At 40.2% G+C, this 23,463-nt stretch overlaps 1 protein-coding gene across 5 annotated transcripts in view; it reads left to right on the top strand.

Annotated features, from left to right (window-relative positions):
• Blvra (biliverdin reductase A) overlaps positions 1–23,463 on the top strand; it is a 54,692-nt gene that overhangs the window by 30,524 nt on the left and 705 nt on the right. For all 5 annotated transcript variants that reach the window (XM_027938324.2, XM_027938325.2, XM_027938322.2 and 2 more), the window contains 5 exons: positions 7,139–7,260; positions 10,557–10,676; positions 12,316–12,413; positions 17,604–17,711; positions 19,595–19,766. In XM_027938324.2, coding sequence (XP_027794125.2) covers positions 7,139–7,260; positions 10,557–10,676; positions 12,316–12,413; positions 17,604–17,711; positions 19,595–19,766 — 620 coding nt within the window. The remainder of the gene's footprint in view (positions 1–7,138; positions 7,261–10,556; positions 10,677–12,315; positions 12,414–17,603; positions 17,712–19,594; positions 19,767–23,463) is intronic.

Here is a 23,463-nt window from a genome sequence, read left to right on the forward strand (position 1 = left end):
AGCCCGCTCTCTGGGAGGGACATCTCCATCTCATGAACTCCCATTGCCCTTTATCTCTTCTCAAATTTCTTTCTGTTCTCTTGACTTCAAATATACCTGTCTGCATGCCTGATTCATCTTAGTATTGTCATATATCATCATTGAATTTCAGTTGACTAAACAACAGGATGATTCAGAAGCTGTGGAGTAATCTTATAACACAGTCCAGAGGTTGGGTGGTCAGTGAAAATGTAGAGGAAGGAAATCATACAGCATAATTTCCAGGGAAGACTTGCTGTGATTCAGAGGCTGGCTGGAGGGGGCAAGGACAGGAAGATCCTCAGCCCCAGTCCACCCTGTGAGCTCAGATTCCTGTCTATGGCAGGAATCACAAACATTTCAGGCTGGGTGCCTGATAGGATCATGGGACCTCTGGCCTTTGTACACAAGTTCAGAGGACAGGCAGTCAGAGGGGCTGGATGATGGGAGTTCATCAGAGCAGGGAGAGGCCAGGTCAGGATGAGACAGCCAGGAAGAGATGTTCATTTCTTCTGAGAACTGGAGCTGGTAGAGGAGGTTGGCCTACAGGTCAAGGTGTTGGAGTCTTTCATCATAGAGATGCTCAGGGGCTTTAAAAATGAGGGAGCCCTTACTCTGGGAATATGGAGGAAAGAAAAGGAGAGATGAATGAGGCTTGAGCTTTGGAAGATATGTGTACCTAGGGGTCAGGATGAAGAAGGAAAGTGGTGAAGTATAAAATGAAAACTCCAGTACTGTGAAACAGAAGATGAAGAAGGAGTAAGTTTAAAAAAGGACCAATGTGTGTGAGTTCCAGGAGAGTGTGGCTGAGAAGCTCTTGAATGCAGCAGCAAGAAGGTTTTAGATGACCTGTGTGTGGATCATGTCCTGGTGAAACAGAGGTGTGGGAGTGAAACTCAGGTTGCGGTGGAGCCAGGAGGGATGAGAGGAGGCAACAGTTATAGCCCACAGGTGTGAGGAAGGTGATCTGGGTCCCTGGTCAGGGGCAGAGAGCCCCAGAGCTGGGACAGCGGAGGACATTGAGCACTGTTGAGGGAGCCTCAGGAAGACAGAGGGGAGTGAGCCGAAGGTGCTGCCAGCTGCAGAGAACATACCTTTGGTGTTTGTATTTATTTTAAGTGGTTGTTTATATTTTTGGTAAACAATATAATCACATACTTCAAAATTTTAGAGGATAAAAAAAGACTATGAGAAATCCTCATCCCGCCTATCCACTGCCCAGGTGCCCTGGGTCTTATGCTCCCAGTGAGAACGTGTCACCACTTGCAGTATTACTGGTTTCTTGACTATCCTTTAAGAGTGATTCTAAACATATACAACACACATTTTTTTTTCCTTTAACTTCTCCCCTTTTTAAAAAACAACAATTATAGTACAAAACTATTCTTCGCTTTTATACCTGGCAATAAATCTTGGTGGGCAGTTCTTGTTATTTTTTTTCAAAAACACTCTGTATGGTATTAAGTTCAAAATAGAGGATCTCTGTTTAGCATTACACATGGTAGAAAATCTAAACATGATTTTAACAGCTCCATGAACAGATGCTCTGAAGGGTTTATAATTCCTTAACAGTCCTTTCCTACCAGTTGCTTGCCGGAGCATTAACAGATGTGGGTCTTAGGTGAGCTTAAAGGCGTAAGTGACCATTGGCTGGAGTGATCCCATGATTACTGAGCCCAACCAGATGTTTATCTCCCAAATAAACATTATAAGAAGAGAGAGATAGTAGGGGAAGAACCTGAGTCTCTGCAAATTAAAGGCCACACAGATAGTTAAGGGTGGAACTGGATTAAAAAAATCAAGTCTTTCTAGCTGCTGCAGCATATCAAGCAAGCTCTTTATTCTTTGGTGTATTAGGCAGCTGAGAGCAATCCTTTTCCATGCTTAAAGAACTTTCATTTTCTTTTTTATAGCTGTGTAATATTTCATTTTACAGGTATACCATAACTTATGCAACCAGCCTCCTGTAATGACAGATAAGTTGTTGTGATCATTTGCTTGTTATAAGCAAGGCTGCAATAAGTTCTGTAGGCTACATTCTCACAGATGGACTTACCAGAGTGAACGGTATTTGCATTTTAGGCTGTGGTGAATTTTCCCAAGTTGGTCTCTATAAATTCGGTTGCTTGTTATCTCTCTGTGCTAGTTTTAGTTGCTATGACTAAATACCTGAAAAAAATCAAGTTAATTAAAGGAAAAGGTTTATTCTGGCTCACAGTTTTAGAAGTTTCAGTCCATGTTTGCTTGGCCTTATTGTTTGGGGCCTATGGCAGCATAGTACACCATTGCAGGAACATGTGGCAGAGGAAGCCTATTTACCTCATGGTAGCCAGGAATCAGAGAGACCCAAAGGGGCAGAGGGCCCAATAATCACTTCAAGGGTATTTCCCCAGGGCCCTACCTTCCTTCAACTAGGTACCACCTTTTAAAAGTTCTTGCTAGTAGCACCACAGGCTGGGCCACACCTTTAGCACATGGGCATTTGGATGATGTTTCAGATCCAAAGCGTAGCACTCTCCCTTCTGCAACCTGTGACTGTGCTTGTTTCCCCTCGCCCAACCAGATGCTTTTTCATCTTTGAAAACAATGGATGAAAAACTACTAGCTTTTTTTTTTTTTTTTTTTTTTTTGTTTCAAATTGTCTTTCCCCTTCCCAGAATAGTGGTCTGGTACCGGCCTTCATGTCTCACACCTTAAAATTTCTTCTACAGTGATTTTTTATTTTCTTCTAAACTTTTCACCTCAAAAATCTTTCTAAATTGGCAGAATGCACTCTCTGAATCCTAACTTTTCTGTGAATTCTATTTTCAGATCTGGAAGTGCCAAACACCAGTCTCTCTGTCCAAGGATAAGGGAGCAAGTTCACTCTGTGAAAATGATTTGATCCTGAATTTATTTTTTTTTTTAGTCACTTTACTGACCCTTAGATGTGTCCCTATCTCAAAACTACCCCTGTTTCTTTATTTCTTAAAATACCACCTCCATAGTGGTGTTTTACAAGATGATTAAGACAGCAGAAGACAACTACAAATGGAATTTTAGACATTCTGCTCTCTGGAACTCCATTGCTCTCTCCTCTGTGGGGCATTTTTACTGGTTACTTTCTCTGCAGACTTTAGCCTCCTCACAACTTGTGTGCATTTCCCCTCCTTACACTTGTCTCTCCTCCTCTTTGCCTCTGGTTTCTAGCCCCAAAGTTTTAGTGACTGCTACAGAGCTACACCTCCAGTCCTTCCCATGTCTTTGATTTGCAGTTTCCTTAGCTTTGAAGAGGCCTTACATAAGATGAAGAGGCTCTGGCAGTGATTTTCCTCAAAAATAAAGTTCTTTCCTTAAGAAGAACTCAACTGTTAAGAAATCAGTATTTTCCACATCTTGTTCCCATATCTTGTCTTGGAGAACAATATCTAAACCAAACCCAGAAGCAGTTCATAGTGCAATCTGGCACACTATACAAGCCAGGTTCTGTGCACAAGTTAGTTAATAAGATGAAGAAAGCAGTTTGGCTTATTCATAGATAATGGAACTGTTTATTAACCTTGTAGTTTTTTTGTTTTGTTTTGTTTTGTTTTAGCTAGCAGAAACTCATTATCCTGGAATATAGTAATTCAGTAGTTAATCTTAGGAATGCCATAAATATTTAACCTATGAAGGGAATTGCTTGTCTCCTTTTCTTTGTTAAAAAGGAAATAAATGTTTAATCAGGGAAATGTATTTTGGCTGACATGTTTCTCAGAGACTGTCTCGCTGCTTTTTTGGTAATGAAACTGTCAAAAAACAACTAGACTGAACTCAAAAGGGATTCACTGGGTTAAATTGCCTATTGTCATTTGGGTATTATGGCAGAAGACAAGCCTGGACTTATGTTTCCCAGAGTCCCCTTTTATATGTGAAGTTGACCAGGTGGAAGCCTTCCTGGAAGACTTGGAAAACTGAAAACAGAGACACTATTACTCATAGACAGGATCAGTGCCAGTCAGTGTGTGAGCCAAAGCCAGCACTGTGGCTTAGTGTCCACTGGCCCTCAAGCTCAGGAATCATTCCCTCCCAAGCTATAGGCCCAGAGAGGCTACATGTGCCTTCCAGATATCTTTGCTTCTGGGTAGACTCTGGAGAATCACTTGGTTTGTTTCCATATGGCAGGAAGATAGTGTTGGCTTCTCTAGCTTTAACATCCCAGGAAATGCAAAGGTTATGTAAGCCTTTAATCTTTAGCTTGGAATACATTCATGTACTGCATAATGGCATTCAGTTTCACCATGGGCTGCATATATGATGGTACCTATGTCGTAGAGCCTAGGTGTGCGGTAGGCAATACCATCTAGGTGTGTGTAGGTGCACTCTGGTATTTGCACCACGATGAAATCACCCAACAGTGCGTTGCTCAGCAGATCTCTATTATTAGTGACACATGACTACATATAAAATCTTTTCTCTTTTCCAGATAAAACCCTGTCTGGTATCTTGTGGGGTTTATAACAAATGTCAAAGTTAATTATGTAATAACAATACAAAGTTCATGAAAGAGGAAATCCAAGAATACTATTGCAAGGTTCTTACATATGTTGTGTTGTAATATTACTTTAAGGAAGACTGTGATAAGTAAAGAGTAAAGTATATACAATAAAAAATCCTTTAAGTGGCCTCTTAAAAAAATTACAGTTCTTTTTTTGTAAGTAACCAAAAATTGAGATATAATAGAATCATAAGAAGTACTCTGATAATCTAAAAAAGGGCAGAAGAAGGGGGAGGAAGGAACAGATTGGCAATTTGACAAATTAGCAAGATTTGGATTGGATTTAGATTGAAACCCAACCATATCAATGATCCAAATTTAATTGTCAAAACACCTTAGATAAAAGGTGGAGATTGTTATAGTGAATTAAAATGCAAGACCTGAATATATGCTATCTATAATAAACCCACTTTAGATGTAAAAACACATTTTAAAAGTAAAAGGATGGGGGAAATGTACCATGTTAATACTATTCAATGAAAATTGGGAATGTTTGTTAATATCAGACAAAAAATTATCAGGATATAATAATATAAAAATTATCAAGAATAAAAATAGTCATTATAGAATGATAGAGTCAATTAATCAAGAGATATAGCAACCATCCTAAACAAATAAATATCTAATAATAGAGCTTCAAAATATGTGGGTCAAAACTGATAGAACTGAAAGAATAACTACACAGATCTACAAGACAATTGTGTTCATAGGTTTTCTGCCCCTCAATAATTGATAGAACAAGTAGAGAATCAGGAATATAGAAGACCTGGACAATGCAGTTAGCCAGCTTGATCCAACAGGCTTATAGAGCATTTGTTCTCCTCCAAACATTAGCAGAAAAAGTATGTTCTTTTCAAGTGTGCCCTAAACATTACCAAGTATGTTAGTTAAGCTTTCCATTACTATAACATACCCAGAATAAATAAATCAGCTCATAGAGTTAGTCAGTTCTCCATCACTGTGACACAGTACCTTAGAAAAACAAATTAAAGGAGGAAAGGTTTATTTTAGCTCATGGTTTCAGAGAGTTCAATCCATGTTCACTTGGCTCCATTGTTTCTGAGCCTGTGGCAAGGCAGAACATCCCAGTGGGGAGCATGTGGCAGAGCAAAGATCCTTACCTCATGGTGGCCAGGAAATCAGAAAGAAAAAAAGGGAAAGCAATGGGCCAGGGACAAGCTATACCCTTCAAAGGTATACCTTCAGTGACCTCCTTTCTCCAACCAGGCCCCACTTCCTAAAGTTTCCACCACTTCTCAATAACGCCACCAGCTGGGGACCGATTCTTCAACATATAAGTCTTTGGGGCACGTTCCAGATTCAAACTACAACAGAGAGAGAAGGGTTATTTGGGTTCGCAGTGTGGGAGCTTCAGTCCATGATCAGTTGGCCCTGTTGCCTCTGGGTCTGTGGCAAGGCCGCACACCACGGCAGGGAGCACAGGGCAGAGCAGAGCTCTTCACTTCCCAGCCAGGATGTGAAGAGAGAGAAAGGAAGAGACAAGAGTCTCTTAAGGGACCACCCCCAGCGAAGAGCTCCTGCTAGGCCCCGTCACTTACAGTTTTCAGCACCTCCCAATAGTGAAGACCAAACTGGGAACTAAGAGTTTAACACATGGCCCTTTGAGAGACATTCTAGAGCCACACTCCAGCACCAAGATAGACCATCTCCTTGATCCTAAAAAATATCTCAGTAAATTTAAAAGGATTCAGATCATTTAAAGAATGGTCTCTGGCCACAATGGAATTAAACGAAAAACAATAGGACAACATCTAGAAAAACTCCAGACATTTGGAAGGACTCTTGAACTAAGACTAAAGCAGTAGGCACAGGAAGAGGAGAAGAATGAGTGGAGAGTGGTGACATGTGGATCTCAAAGGTGAGGAAAGGGTCCGGTCTGAGGTGACATCCATGTGTCCATGCTCAGACGTTCAAGAACTGGGTTCAAGGAATGTGTATTTTTATTAGAGATCGTTTTTAATCAGTTTGGATTATATTAACTTGCTCTATAATATTAAAAAGTGGACTTGACACTTTTCAATAATAAATTTACATACAGCTTCCAGCAGTATACCTAAGAGATCTTAAAGTACTACAGTAGAATTGGTTGGAACCCAGGGGACGATGAGGGGTTAAACCCTGTGGGATCTGAATCTGAGTTAGGTGACAGGTCACGTCTTGCCCTTTTGCCCCCATCTCCCAGCGTCTTACTAAGCATCTATAGCCTCTGAATGACTTCCAGATAATCAGGTTCTCATATTCAGGAGGACAGAGACTTAGTGACTTAAAGTGGAAAACTGCCTCCTCATTGAAGAGGTGGCAGTAAGAAGGCAGAGTCAAATGGAAGCCTTTCTGTTGGGTGTTCACAAAGTTTTCAACACATAGTTGAAGCCACCTCAGAAAAATGTTTTGGGTGGAGCTGACTTATCACTGAACCCACATTTCCAGGAGTGTCTTATCCCACCCTGAGAGTTGTGGCTTCTTAGGTTTTCGGGGTTGGCAGCTTTACTTGCTTGTCAGGACCCCGACTGGTCCTTTATTTTGTTGTTCTCTGATAGATGCCTGGAATGTCTTCAAACTCTACCTCGATCCCTTGTGTTTCAGCCCGAGAAGAAGTTTGGCGTGGTGGTGGTTGGTGTTGGCAGAGCCGGCTCTGTCAGGATAAGGGACTTGCGGAATCCACATCCTTCCTCAGCGTTTCTGAACTTGATCGGTTTCGTGTCCAGGTGACTCACGCTTGCTTTGTGCCTCATAATTTGTAGAAAGCACAGTGAGAGATAAGGCCATAGCATGTGCTGCAGATTTCCCAGACTTGGGAAGGGAGAGCCAGCCCCCACCTCCAATCAAGAGAACCATGTCAGCTCCACAGGGTCTAGAGTTTGGGTGGGTAGGCAACCAAAGAGTGCTGGGTTTACAGTTGGGACATGCAGTAGGTGCCTCATGAGGACTGCAAAGACAGACAGAAAATATGAGCACAGGTCTCCATTACTGAAGGGGCACAGTGAACACATGGTAGGTTTGTCCAAAAAAGGCTTTAGGTGTATGCTAATTGATCATTACATCAGTCATCAGAGCACCCACTCTATGGTGGCCCTGAGCTTTTCTTACATTATTTTATTCTAAGTACAACCTCAGTTTACAGATAAGGAAACTGAGTCCCAGAAAGTCTGAGTAATTTGCCTGAGATCACAGCTAGAAAATCTTAAGAGCTAGATTTGAATGCAAGTCTGTTTGATTCCAAAGCCCATCTTCTAAACACTGTGTGTTCTTTTCCCATTGATAATTTGGAGGCCCACTTTTCTTAAGGATTCATTTATTTCCTATAACACAATGGAAAGCAAACGTAACATCTTATCACCTTTTGAGTGTGGGTCAGGGAAGTTTCTTCTCAAATCTTCCCCCTACACACATACTACTCAGCAAGATAATCCTGTGTAACATCATTTATCAACACAATTTTAAATTAGATCCAGGCACTGGGCTAAGCATGGAGACATGGCAACAATTTATGCAAATCTCTATTTCTAGTGCTTTAGAAGCATAAGTAATTATTGTGGTGGTCCATGCAGAGATTTTCTCATTTTAATTCATGGGACCATTTTCTTCCAGTCTGCCTGTCTTAAAACTATATTAAAATAGCTGCCATTCTGACTGGAGTGAGATGAAGTTTTAGAGTGGTTTTGATTTGCATTTCTCTAATTGCTAGCGATGATGAACATTTTTTCATATATTTGTTAATTGATTGTATATGATCTTCTGAGAAGTGTCTGTTCAGGTCCTTGGCCCATTTATTGATTGGATTATTTGTTTTTTGGTGCTTAGCTTTATATATATATATATATATAAATATATATATATATATATATTTTTTTTTTATTAGTTGTTGATGAAGTTTTAAATTTTATTTATTTATTGGTATGTGGTGCTAGAATCGAACCCATTTTCATGCCTCGCACATGCTAGGCAAGCACTCTACCACTAAGCCACAATCCCAGCCCTGGTGCTTAGCTTTTTGAGTTCTTTATATACCCTAGAGATTAGTGCTCTATCTGATGTGTGAGGGGTAAAGATTTGCTCCCAAGATGTAGGCTCTCTATTCATCTCACGGATTGTTTCTTTTGCTGAGAAGAAACTTTTTAGTTTGAGTCCACCCCATTTATTGATTCTTGATTTTAATTATTGTGCCAAAGAAGTCTTATTAAGGAAGTTGGGGCCTAATCCCACATGATGGAGATTAGGGCCTCCTTTTTCTTTTATTAGACGCAGGGTCTCCGAGGATGTGGGGCAAAAGGATACACTCATACCCTGCCGGTGGGACTGCAAATTGGTGCAACCAATATGGAAAGCAGTATGGAGATTTCTTGGAAAATTGGGAATGGAACCACCATTTGCCTAGCTATCCCTTTCCTCGGTCTATACCCAAAGGACTTAAAAACAGCATACCACATCAATGTTTATAGCAGCACAATTCACAATAGCTAAACTGTGGAACCAATCTAGATGCCCTTCAGTAGATGAATGCATAAAAAAATGGCATATATACACAATGAAATATTACTCATCAATAAAAGAGAATAAAATCATGACATTTGCAGGTAAATGAATGGAGTTAGAGGAGATAATGCTAAGTGAAGTTAGCCAATCCCAAAAAACCAAATACCAAATGTTTTCTTTAATATAAGGAGGCTGATTTGTAATGGGGTAGGGAGAGGGAGCATGGGAGGAATAAAGGAATTCTAGATAGGGCAGAGGGGTTGGAGGGGAAGGGAGGGGGCATGGGGTTAGAAATGATGGTGGAATGTGATGATCATTATTATTCAAAGAACAGGTGTGAAGACACGAATTGGTGTGAATATACTTTGTATCCAACCAGAGATATGAAAAATTGTGCTCTATATGTGTAATAAGAAATGTAATGCATTCCACTGTCATATATAAATTTTTAAAAAACTATACTAAGGATTTAGAGTGGGCTTTAAGACACAAGGGAGCCCTAGAAGTTCTGGAATATGCTCTTAACCAAGCTTTTCCTCCCAGAGTCCAAGGGAGCTGCACACAGTGGGGAGATCAAAGTTATAGCACACTCTACTACACTCCTACCTGAAGCTGGGATTTGAACATGACACTTGGGCTCAAAACTGAAATGGAAATTCTCCTTTCCCCTTAATTCCTTATCCTTACCACTTGGTTGTTATGAGAGAGAGAGTGGAAACTCCTCAACTATCCAAGTCATGTAGGAAGATGGCTAGCTCACACTTGTGCTATACTGTACCCCTGCTGTTACCCATCACCTACTTACTGCTCCCCATCACCTACTTGCTAAGCTCTACTGCCTATCCAGAAAGCCTGTTCTGAAACCCGAAACTAGCAGTGTTCCTTGCCTTCCCTGGGTTTACCACCCCTGCTCCCGAGCGTATTTCTCATGTTAGTGGTGGTAGTGGTGGTGATGGTGGTGGTGAGTGTGTATGTGTGTTTGTTTTCTTCCCTCTACTAGAATTATTAGCTAATTGGAAGATGAGAATTTTGCTTTATTTTCCATGATCTCTCCTACAGTGCCCAGCACACAGTAGACAAACAATAAATACTGATCAGATGGAGCAGTGTAGGTTGGATGACCCTGTGGGAGAAATCTAGCAGACTATCCCTTGGGAGTGGAATTTGCCTGAATTCCCTCTGTCTGCTGCAGTGGCTATTGGTTGGAGCTTCCTGATGGCTGCCCCATATTGCTCTGTGACAGCAACCTTTCAGGGATTTCTCTCCTCCTTCAAACTTCAGAGAAGTAATTCAGACTTTTCCAGGTCTTGCACACTGTTACTGGTAGTATTGGCACTCTGTGCCAAGTCCCCTGACTTCAACCCTGAGGCTCCACAACGGAAATGGGAGGGATGGAGATTAGCTTCTTCTTTTCCAAAAGCCAGTCGCTGGGACTTTGTTGAGAAGAGGAAAGAAGGATGGCACTCATTTATTTTAAGCTGACATCCTGCCTACTTTTGAGTTCTATTTATTGGTTGTTCTGAAATAGACGGGACCTTGGGAGCATTGATGAAGTGCAGCAGATATCTTTGGAAGATGCTCTTTCCAGCCAAGAAGTGGAGGTTGCCTACATCTGCAACGAAAGCACCAGTCATGAGGACTACATCAGGTAGGGGTTTGGTTGTTATTGTTTGCTTGTTTGCAGTGCCGAGGCTTGAACCCAGAACCTCATATGTGCTAGCAAGTGCTCTACCACTGAGCCACACCCCAGCTTCAGGTAGGTTTTTTTTTTTAATGCAGGTAGTCTTTGCTTTACATTAAAAATGTGAAAAAAATAAAGCCCTGCACATGAGTCTTAATAATCAATGGGGGAAATTATTCTGTGATCTTTAAAAATAATTGTGAAAATGTTAAAAAAAAAATCTTGTTTTCAGTTATAAATGTATAAGAAATGAAAAAATAGTAAAACTAATATTAACTTAGTACACGTAATTTGAAACATTAAGAATTCAAGTGTTTATTTCTTTGTGAAAAACCCCATTGAAAGTAGTTTGAACAGAGCTTGCCTCCTTATTACACAGGTTAGGATACAGAGCCAACATCCTTGGCAAATTGTTATACTCCTTTCTAAGTTCAGATCAGCTTTCAACATTTATTTATTTATTTATTTATTTATTTATTGGTACTGGGGATTGAACCCAGGGTTGCTTTATCACTGAGCTACAGCCCCAAGCCTTTTGTTTTTTTTCCTAGTATTCTTTTTAGTTGTAGACACAGTACCTTTATTTTTTATTTATTTTTATGTGGTGCTGGGGATTGAACCCAGTGCCTCACATTTGCTAGGCAAGAGCTCTACAACTGAGGTACTACCCCAGCCCCCCAGGCCTTTTTATTTTAGTTTGAGACAGGGCCTCACTTGCTGAGGCTGGCCTTGAACTTGCAATCCTCCTGCCTCAACTTCCTAAATCACTAGGAGTACAAGCATGTGCCACCACACCCAGCCAACTTTCAACATTTTATCCTTTGCATTTTCAGTGTTGTGAAATATCTCCTAAGTTCCTTTACCATGAAATGTTTTTGCTATGAGACAAATGAGTAAGGAGATAGTAGTGTCATTGAACAAGGGAAATGCATTGTTTGTAGGGAAGGAGAGAAATGAAATGTGTGAATGCTTAGCCTAGAGCCTTTTAAGCATTTGGTGTGACCCAATGCAGAAGAAGGAATCCCAGAAAGAACTTGGCAGCCAACAGGAAAGTCCAGCTGAATTCCTGAGTAGATTCTTACACAGAACTCCAGCTGCTACTACTGTGCTGTTCCATGGGTTCCCTTAAAGTTCTCTGGCACCAGAGTTTATTTTCTTTAAAAAAGTGATCATATAACTTTGTGCTTGTAAATACTTATACCCTACTATCAAGATAATAATATCCAGCCAGGTGTGGTAGTATATACCTATAATCCCAGCTATACCGTAGACTGAGGCAGAAGGATTCAAGTTCCAGGCCAGCCTGGATAACTTTGCAACTTAGTAAGACTTTGTCTCAAAATAAAACTTTTAAAAAGGGCTGGGGATGTACCTCAGTGGTAGAGTGCTTCCCTAGCATGTGCAAGAATCTGGGTTGAATCTTCAGTACTAGAAAAAAAAAATCCATAATATTCTTCCTCCATATTTTCTGACACTGACTCTTGGCCCCATCATGATATATTTACAGAGACTCTCTTGCATTTACAGCTTTCTGTTCTCTCTCATGCAGAGCATTTCAGTGAAGCTTATTTGAATGTTTTTTCCCTGTATTTCTCCTTTCCCAAAGGAAGTTCCTGAATGCTGGCAAGCATGTCCTTGTGGAATATCCCATGACGCTGTCTTTAGCAGCAGCTCAGGAATTGTGGGAGCTGGCCGAGCAGAAAGGTGATGTATGTGTTGTCTTGAATACAGACCCACTTAGTAAGAGCTTCTGCCTCCAGAATACCTGTGGTACCTGTGTTAGTCAGTATTCCATGGCTGTGACAAAATACCTTAAAAAATGAACTCAAGGAAGGAAAGGTTTACTGTGGCTCACAGTTTCAGAGGTTTCAATCCATAGACACTAGGCTCTGTTGTTTCTGAGATTATTAAACAGCATCACAGTATTATTAAATCACAGAGACTATTAAACAGCATCTGCTCACCTTCTGGGATCTGGGAAGCAAAAAGAGCAAGTGAGGTGGGGCCGGGGATAAGACATATCTTTTCAGGGCACATCTCCAGTGATCCTCCTCCAGCAGGGCCTACCTCCTACAGTTTTTACCACCTCTCAATAGTCCAGTCATTCATTAACCCATCAATAGAGTGATCCATTGATGAGGTCACAGCCCTCATGATCCAGTCACTTCTCAAAAGCCCCATTTCTGAACATTGCTACATTGTACATCAAACCTTTGAAGGACACAGCCTTTGAAGGACATTTGAGATCCAAACCAAAATCGTTCCATCGTCAATCGTTACTCCTTTCAAATTTAATCAATCTCAGATATATATATATATATTTTTTGATACTGAGGATTGAGCCCAAGGGTACTCTACCACCAATCCATATCCCTATATCCGTAACCTTTTTTTTTTTTTTTTTGCATACCAGGAACACTTAACCACTGAGCCACATCCCCAGCCCTATTTTGTATTTTATTTAGAGACAGGGCCTCACTGAGTTGCTTGGGGCCTCATTGTTACTGAGGCTGGCTTTGAACTCTCGATCCTTCTGCCTCAGTCTCCAGAGCTGTTGGGATTACAGGTATGCACCACGGCACATAGCCCTCACCCTTTCTTTTTTAGTATTGGGGATTGAACTTAGGGGTACTTGGCCACTAAGCTACATCCCCAGGCCTATTTTTATTTAGAGACAGGTTCTCATTGAGTTGCTTAGCACCTCGCTTTTGCTGAAGCTGGCTTTGAACTTGTGATCATTCTGCCTCAGCCTCTGAAGCTGCTGAGATTACAGACGTGTGCCACTGTGCTCGGCAGCCCTGACCCTTTTTATTTTTTTTATTTTGAGGAGCTCATTAAGTTGCTTAGGCCTTGCTAAATTGCTGAGGCTGGTCTTCAACTTGTGATCCTTTTGCCTCAGCCTCCCAACTTGCTGGGGTTACAGGTGTGCACCATCGTGCCCAGCTCAGATATATTTTCCAGGCCATATTGGTACTATGGGCTCCCAAGATCCTTCCTACTCCCATACAGAAGCAGTACTCGGAGGCCAGAGGGAAGGGTATTTGCAAACTTTTACTCTAATGACTAAAGATAAATTGTCTCCTACTGTGCTAGTATCATGACATTATTTTGGTCTTATGTATGTGATACTTACATTGTTAATGGAAAATATGCAAATATCTTATTTGCATACTTTAGTCTTTGTTGTTTCACAAAAGGAGCAACTATAATGTTACATGCCAGGAGCTTGGAAACTTTGAAGTATTTCATATGCTTAATTCTCCTAGAAACCCTTGGAGATAGGTGTTTTAATCTACTTTCTGTTGCTATAATAGAACACTTGAGACTAGATAATTTATAAAGAAGAGAACTTTGTTTTTACTTTATAGAGTGCTGGAGGCCAGAAGTCCAAGATCAGGTGTTTGCATCTGTTTGGCTTCTGGTGAGGCTTTCCTGCAGCTGCATACATGGGGGAAAGTAGAAAGACAAACTGGCATGTACAAAGAAAGAATGGGGCTTCTTCATTTAGCCAGTTCATTTCCCAAAAGAGCAAGAACACACATGAGAAAAGCATTCATCCATTCACAGAGGTGCAGATGCCTTGCTATAGGTCCCACCTCTCAACACTGCTACATTGGGACCCAAGCCTCAAAATGAATTTGGTTAGGACAAACCATATTCAAACCTGTGTAGCAACAAGTATTTGCTTACCACCATTGTAGACAGATCATACTTTACTGAAATTTTTAAAAAATGTTTTTATAGTTGTAGATGGACAGAATGCCTTTATTTTATTTGTTGATTTTTATGTGTTGCTAAGAAGTGCACCCAGTGCCTCATGCATGCTAGGCAAGCACTCTCCCACTGAGCTACAGCCCCAGCCCTATTGAAACTTTTGATTATTGTTTTCAAACACTGGGATATACTCCTCTAGGCCAGGGCCCATCTTCTACTTCTATAGCCCCAGCAGCTAAACACTGCCTAGAACTCAGTAGGCCTTTAGTAGATGTCTGTGGAATGAACAAACAGATGAATGAATACAGAGGTGAATGAAAGTAGGGGAAGCTTTATGGTCATCACATCTTGTGTGATTTCTTAGGATACAGATGTCTATAGAGAAAGTACAAGGTGCCACAATATGTCTCACAGGTTTCTTGCTAATTGCAAAGGGAAGAAAGTGTACTATTATTATAAGGAGCTTTATATTATCTAAAATGATAGCCAATATGAATTAATCTGACATCACCAGCCATCTGGTATTCTTGTAAAATGTTTATCTAGATATAATGACATTTAAATCAAACTTTTAGTTAACAGAAAATATAGGGATAGAGGAACAAGTTAAACATTAAAAAAATATGAGCAAAGTAGAATGTGGAACAATAGTATGTTAGCATGGCAGAATACCTGAGGCAATCAACTTACAAGGCGGAAAGCTTTATTTTAGCTCACAGTTTCAGAGGTTTCAAGTCCATGGTCACTTGGCTGTATTGCTTTGGGTGTGTGGTGGTACATCATGGCAGGAGTGCATGACAGAGGAAGCCAGGAAGCAAAGACAGTTGGGAAATGGAGAAGGTCTCTCTATCCCCTTTACACAATGACCTACCTTCCTTCCACTACCCCACCTCCATGATCCCATCACCTCTTAGTAGCACTATGGCTGCAATGCAGCCTTTAACACATAGGGCTTTGGCAGGCATTCCAGAGCCAAAGTATAGCCAACACTAGACAGTATAATAGGTTAAATTTTCTTCAAAAAAGATAATGCCTTGTATATAGTAGTGTTCTTCCAAAGACTACAGTATAGAAAGGAGGGGATAGGAGTATCTTTACACTAAAGAAGCCAGACAAACACTACCTCACCAGATGAGCAGGGTCAGTGTCAACATGAGTCATATGAATAGCATGTACGCTTGATGTGAAAGATGAAAATGGCCTTTCGCCTCTGTAGTCTTCCTCCCTAAAACACATAACCCAATCTAATCGTGAGAAAAATACCAGACAACTCTCAGTTGAGGGAAATTTTACAAAATATCTGATCAATCCTCTTCAGAACTGTCAAGGTCATTAAGAAACAAGGAAAGCCTGAGAAACCTGGCAGCCCGAGAAGAGTACCCGGAGACATGACAACTAAATGTAATGTGGGATTCTGAAACAGAAGAGGCATGTTGGGTAAAAACTAAAAATCTGAATAAAGTTTGACCTTTATTTAATATGAGGAAGCGGTTTCACTTTATTTTTAATTGATAATTTACAAAGTTATGGGAACAGGGTTATTTTGATACATGTGTACATTGTACAGTGATCAAATAAGGGTAATTAGTATACCCATCACCTCAAACATGTTTTTTTGTGTTAAAATATTTTAAAATCCTTTCTTCTAGATATCTTGAAATGTATAATACATTTTTATTGACTATAGTTGCCCTACTGTGCCATGGACTTATTCCTCATATCTTACTGTAACTTTTTACCTATTGACCAACCTCTCCCCATCTCTACTCCCCCTACCCTTTCCACCTTCTGGTAATCATCATTCTACTCTCTACTTCTTTCTTGAATAGTAATAGTAATGTGTTTTTCACATTGCATTCTATCAGGTGGCACCTAATTCAATATGTTCCATTACTAATGATGCTGCTTGGTGAAGGTTGTTATGTTTCCATTATTCTTTGAGTATTTTCCTGCTTTCCGCACAAAATGACTTAGGCTACTCTTGTACTCTGCCTCAGCCCTGGAATTAGCCGTTTCTCCAATGGCCAATGATATATAGATGCTAAAATTTAGATGCTAAGTATGTTTAATGTTTTCAGATGTCTCTGCTTTTAGGCCCTTTCAGTTTTAAAATGTAGAGTATACGTATATGAGTATGTGTGTGTGCATACACACATACACCCTATGGTTACTGTGTTTTATCACAATAAAGCATGGAGTGAATGGGAAAAAAAAGATGCAGTTAGAAGATGTAAAGCTTCTTTAATAGCCACAGATATGGAAACACAGCATGCTTCCAAATACAGTCCAATTTCCCTGCTGCCCAGGGACCCCTCAGAGTATAGACAGAACTACCCACAAGTAGAGAAGCTTCTATTTATTGCAGACAGGGTTGTGCCATTTAGTTTCTACAAACTAAGCCATTTTGTGCTAGAAAGCCTCTGTGTATCTGAAAATACTCCTGTTGCCATGGAAATGTGCTAGGAGGCCAACTGAGAGGGATTCATACCTGCTCACTCCTGGGGTACAGATAAGCTGAGAACATTGGTAGTGTTTCCTGTGATGCTGGGTTGGACAAAGACAGGTGTCCCAGGAGCAACTTCTAGTGGCCCAGATTCTGCTTCAGTGAAATTGTCGATCACAACTGTACTTTGCCCTTAATCACAAAATAGTTTTAATATTTTACAAAGCTTCTGACCCAGATACAAAAAGTCCACCAGGGCAAAAAAAAAAAAAATTTAATGGCTTTATTTTAATCTAAGTAAGACTTTCTCCTTCCTTGGAGGAAGGATCGTTTTTAAAAAATCATCTAGTTCTTCCAACTCTTTGAATAGTCATGTTATCTCCCTTCAATCTTCAGAGTTCATTTTCTTCTGCCTTAGCTTTTTATGCTGCACTGCCCCCTAGTGTCTAGAACATGAGCTAGCACCCTGCTGGCTCTCCAACACTTCCCTGGTCTTATTTTGCCTTTGAGGACAGGTGGATACAATTCTGCTCCCTTAATTTTCATTTCTGCTGTAAGCTTTGGCTTAGAACCTACTTCATCTAGGTTGTGTAAGTGTGTAGTACGTGGTGTAGCCATCCGTATGCCCAGGGAGTTATTTTTAATTCTGTGTGTCCTCTGAAGAAAAATAGACATAATCCCAGGATTATACAGAACTGTTAGTGACAACCTTTCATATTCTATTTTTGTCAAAACAGGAAAAGTCTTGCATGAGGAGCATATTGAACTGTTGATGGAGGAATTTGCTTTCCTGAAAAAAGAAGTGGTGGGAAAAGAACTGCTGAAAGGGTCTCTCCTCTTCACAGGTCAGTTTTAGGAAGGATCACAGGTCACAAGAGGTCAGAAGGCCAGCTGGGTTCCTTACTTTCTCTCTAGGATGTGAGCTAGGATTGATTTCTGCTAAAGACTTTCTGACCATAGGCCAATTTAATATAATTTCCCTATGCTTCCATGAGCAATAAAATACCTATTTTTATTCATTTTCTTATAAAGATTTCATTGCTTCATGGGCCTCAAAAAGTATATTAGAAATCTTATGCAAATTTATACTTTCATTTCAATTTATTTAGCATAATTTTCCCTTATGAAATCTTTGGAGATTATGTTTCTAGAGGAGGTTGTACATGAAAACTCTTTTAAAAAGGACTGGGAGATGGGTGCTTGGAATGAAGAATATTTTTATACTTCTCCTTGCAGAGAAAAGAGAATATGCATGGCCCCTTTCTTCCTCCAGCAAGTTACAGGGACATTGGCCTGCAACCACAGCATTTTGTCTACTATATATTGGAATGTTGACTTTATGTTGGTCATTCTTTGAGCAGCTGTTAGCAATAGGAAGTGAGTATAATGTAGCCACCTGCTCTTGTGGCACTTTGGATGGACTCCTTATCTGGCTATACTCGGGGATATCAGGGCCATCTTTCCTGAGGGCTTTCATTAGAGAAAGCAGACCCCTTCATGGCTAGGTATTGTTCAGTTGTAAGACCAATTATCCCTGCATGAATTTCCAGACTGTACAATGGAACCTCTTTTTGAAATCTATCTTCGTTCTTGAAAATGACATGAAAGTTGTGGAAACCAGGGATAACCATTGACTTGTATATGGAACTATGCTAAGAATGTGACAAGCATTCTTAATTCGTGAGAGTCCCATAAAGTGGGTATTTATTACCCTCATAATATAGGTGAAGAAATGTTAGCTCAGAGAGGAATAGCGTCACCATGTTCAGACACCGGTCGTTTGATAGAGACAGGTTGGACTTTGTGTGGCTCAAGCTTCTAGCGGCTGCTCAGGACTCAGGACTAGAGCAATTGGTGATCTGTACAGAGGAAGCTTTTTTCCTTTCTAAAATTGATACTTCGATCCTAAAGATTTCACTAATGATTGTTTGCTTTTATTTATAACTATTTTTAAAACATACTCATTATGTTAGGTGAATTTCAAAGTCTCAAGACATGTTTGGTTTATAATATATAAGGACACAGATATGAAGCCTTTTAAATTTAGGTCATGTTTTAATATTTGGGCTTGGGCAGAGTGAAGCAGTATTGTTTGTGACCAAACAATTTACACACAGATATTAGGTGTGCTTTTTTTTTCCCCTTAACACAAGATTATATAAAGACCAAGAAAATATTTCACACTAGATCAACCTTATTAATGTTAAACTAGCTTAAAGTTATTACTATTCTCTCAGCCTTTCAAGCTATCATGACCTTTGCCCCATTGCCATTTACATATATGGTATTGATATGAACCTGGATTTCAGGGATAAAATACCCCTGTTCTTCAACTTTTACCAGATGACTTGTAATCACTAATAGAAGAGGAAATGTATGTATGGATATGTAATTATCTATGTATATGTACATAAATGCATTGAATATATTAGAAACCCAAAACTTTTTTATTGTTCTCTTTGTCTGGAGTGACTGCTGTTGCCAGTAGAATTTCTTACTTTACTAACAAGACTGAATTTCATTAAAAAAAAAAAAAAGGGAGATCCTTTTGTGAAAGAGTTTACATTTACCCACCTGTTCATCTTTGTGCGCACCCACCCCATAAGGCCTGGTCTCTTGTCCTGATCACCTGGCCCTGTTTTTTTCACTCCCCGCTGTGTTCTGGGCCTTGTTTTTCATCTGGCAGCCCTTTATTCCCAGTTCCCATGGTGTCTGTGATTCCCTACAGCTGGCCCTTTGGAAAAAGAACGGTTTGGCTTCCCTGCATTCAGTGGCATCTCTCGCCTGACCTGGCTGGTCTCTCTCTTTGGGGAGCTCTCCCTTGTGTCTGCCACTTTGGAAGAGCGAAAAGAAGATCAGTATATGAAAATGACTGTGCACTTGGAGACTGAAAACAAATGGTAAGTCCTGAGAAACTGAGGAGAAGCAAACTTCAGGATCTCCTCAGTTGTCCAAAAGGGTGACCCGAGAGGGAGCCCTGAGAACTCTCACTCTCTTTCAACTCTAGATCTGTCTGCTACCGCAGGTAACGAACTGTGATTTCACTCGTTACCTCTTTTCATCCTCACAGCAGCAATGTGAGGCAAAGACCAACAAAAACCCATTTGCCAGTAAGTGAAGAGCAGCTTTCAAAATTCAAGCAGATTGTCTTAAGACACTCATGTAATTAATACCAGCTTTATTATTTATTAATTTACTTAAGAGATTGAGTCCGACTTTGTTGCCCAGGCTGGCCCTGAACTTCTGGGTTCAAGTGATCCTCCTCCTTCAGCCTCCCAAGTACTGGGACAACAGGTGTGCGCTACTGTACCCAGCTAAGATTACTTCATTTTTACTGAGACGGGAATAGAGGAACAGAAACATCTTGACATCTTCTATCACTCAAACCTCAAGACTCCATGTTATTTGGAAAGACATGAAAAATTTTCTTAGGAAGATAAGACAGTTTAGAATACCCCAGATTTATTTTTATCCACTGTCAAAATAAAGGAATAAGTTATATTAAAGTTAATCTTTGTTATCACATTTTGGAACATTTGCAAGGCTGCACTGTGAACTTTCAAAACTAGCCAGGAGAGTTAATTTTAGATGAAGTGAGACCAACTTTTTGGTGGAGTTTGTAACCGTCATTAATTTGTATGATGGCTTGATCCCTATAGTTTTACTTACTTGATCAATATAATGGCTGTTTCCTGGAATCTTTGTCAGACCTGAATAGGAATTTTTTATTTCTGGGCTAGTACTAAGCACACAGGAAACATTTAATCACTTTCAGCACAGAAAACTAGCTGAACTTAGTTCTTCAGAGCAGGTTGGACCCTGCTGGGTTTATGTTCTCTTGATACAGCATGTTGTTTCTGGTGGGAAAGAAACCATCTTATCCTGCAAATATTTGCAAATGAAGGTTATCAGAGAGAGAGAGGAGTTCCAGAGAAACTGCCTGCGAACTTAGGCCTGTGTTTTTGTTGGAATGCCTGGAATTAGTTGCTGTCCCAGCCCAGCATGTGAATGGAGCAGGCCCTCTCGTTAGCTCCACTCCACCAGGTGGAAGTGCCCATTGCCAGGGTTCTCACTTAAACCTTCAAGTAGAAAAGAGTAAAACTTTCCAGATTTTTAGAAGACAGGGCCACAAAATGTGGAAGTTGTTCTATAATCTTCTCTCCTGGTTTCTTCCTGCATGTGTGGCTACACTGTGGCCCCCACTTTATGCACTTCAGATCTCTTCCTCTTAAGCATTGTCCTACACTCCAGTGTTGGTCTTGGTAAGGTTAACCCAGGAGAGGGCTAACCTTCCCCCAGTATATCAGGGTTCTCCAAAGACAAAACCAATATGATTTGTATATAAATAGATTAGAGGGTATTTATTATATAATTGGCTCATGTGAAGAAGTCCCATGATAAACTGTCTACAGGTTGGAGACCCCAGGATCTGGTAACCATGGCTCAGTACAAGTCCAAAGGCTTCAGAATCAGGGAACCCCAGAGTGTAACTCTTGGTTCAGGGCTGAAAGCCTGAGAAACTAGGAAGGGGTCCATTGGTGTTATGTTCAACGACCAGAGAACGTGGACTTAGAAAAGTACAAAGCAGGAGATAAGCATGCCCCCACTCTCAGGGGAAGAATCCAATTAGCCTTTTGTGTGCACTCCAGGGTCCTGACTGATTGAATGTTACCCACCCACACTGAGAGCAGAACTTTCCCATTGAGTCCACCCAAAGTCACATGCTAACTTCCTCTGGAAACACCCTCACAGACACACTCGAAAGTAATGCTCTTCCAGGTTTTTAGCTGTTCCTTAATCTAATCAGGTCAACACAAAAGGGAATTATCCACTCAAGTTGGAGGCAGCCTTGTGCTTCCTGCAACACCCAAAACAATCTTCAGTGTCCTCCTTGCAATCCTTTTACTAAATCCTGCTGCATTATTATGGCACACCATTCTGGAAGCAAATAACAAAAAAAAAAAAAGGATGATGGTGATTTCCCTGTATTCTTTACCATGGCTCATCCACCTGCTCACCCCAGGCTTGACATCTGCAGACAAATAGGAGGGAGTAGAAATTCCAGGCCCCAGTGTGATGTTTGTTTAGGATTAACACCATTCCTGTTCACACTGCCAGCTCTGTCACTGAATTCAACAGTCCAACAAAATTACCTTGTCCTTGACCCTGGCTCATCCCAGTAGTGAAAGAAAAGAGAAAGCAAAGAGTGTTAACGAGGACCAACACCATGTCATTTCACTCTTGGGACTTTGTTACAAAAAAAGAGAAGGAAAAGATATATATGTGTGCCAAATTGACATATGAATGTACCCACACATTGACATATGTGAAGATGTTGAATTCAGGTATCCAAAATTTAAAATTGGAAAAGGTGCATATATTTAGCAATAGTAAAAAATTATGTAATCAATCATATATGTAGAAAAAACAATGGCAGAATATACAGGATCATTAAATTATTTTTAAATAAGCAAAAGAAATGATCAAAAATTGTTACCAGGTACAAGTGGCCCATGCCTGTCATCTAAGCTACTTGGGAGGATGAAGCAGATCATGAAATTTGAAGCCAGCCTAGGGTAATTTAATGAGACCTTGTCTCAAAATAAAATTTTAAAAGGGGCTGGGGGTGTAATTTTGTGTTAGAGTGCTTACCTCACATGCCCAAGACCCTGGGTTCAATCCCCAGTACCAAAGAGGGGGAATTTTATTGTTTAAGGGTTTATGTGCCATATACAAACCTTATGTATATTGATAAATATTTGAAAAGATTGTGTTAAACTGAAGATGTGTTTACTTAGGTACAAGAATTTGTGAAATTTTTTTCCATTTTAGAAATACTTAAATTATTGTTTTATAGTTTTTTATAGTATATTTGAAAGAGCAGGGCTTAGAGTGGAAGTCAGTGGTATGTGCAAGGCCCTGGGTTCAGTCCCCAGCACTGTAAAAACAACAAAAAAATTACAAAAGTAGATTTCTATCATAATATTCAATGAAGCTATTTACTTGTAAGTCAGTTCTACTTAAGAGATAGCTCAGTGTTCTTTAAGCAGGTATCATAATTCTTATCTTTCCTAAAGAGAGAAACAACTCAGGGAAAGGAGAGAGATTGGGCAAGTTTATCCTACTTGGATTGTAGATTTTTATGAGTGTTGATGTGAACCCCAACCAGAAATATGAAACAGATATGGAGGTTCTTTGTTAACTAGTGGTGGGTATTGTTTGGAATACGTTTGAGTTCAGAGACTTCTTTTGAATTTCTGATGAAAGAAGTCTAAGAATTTGTCCTTATCAATAATACATATACCAAGGAAACAGTTTGCACACAATCCAGGTGGCTGTCATCTGGTCCATATCAGGATCCCCTTAAAGGATCTATAAGAACAAATTGACATTTACACAAAAGTCTTTCAAAAAATCCACCTGCCCAGTAGCAAACATGCATAAATGACTGTTTGGCAGTAAAGTTGGAAACACAGCCACCCATGGCCTTTGGGAGGTGGTGGAGATCAGGATGCCACTGAGCCACAGCTGCAGGGAAAGTGGGTTCCAAATGCAGACCTATACCAGGAGGTCAGGTGCCAACAAACACCGATTTCC

Source organism: Marmota flaviventris, chromosome 1, assembly GCF_047511675.1.
Source record: "Marmota flaviventris isolate mMarFla1 chromosome 1, mMarFla1.hap1, whole genome shotgun sequence".
Lineage (NCBI taxonomy): Eukaryota > Metazoa > Chordata > Mammalia > Rodentia > Sciuridae > Marmota > Marmota flaviventris.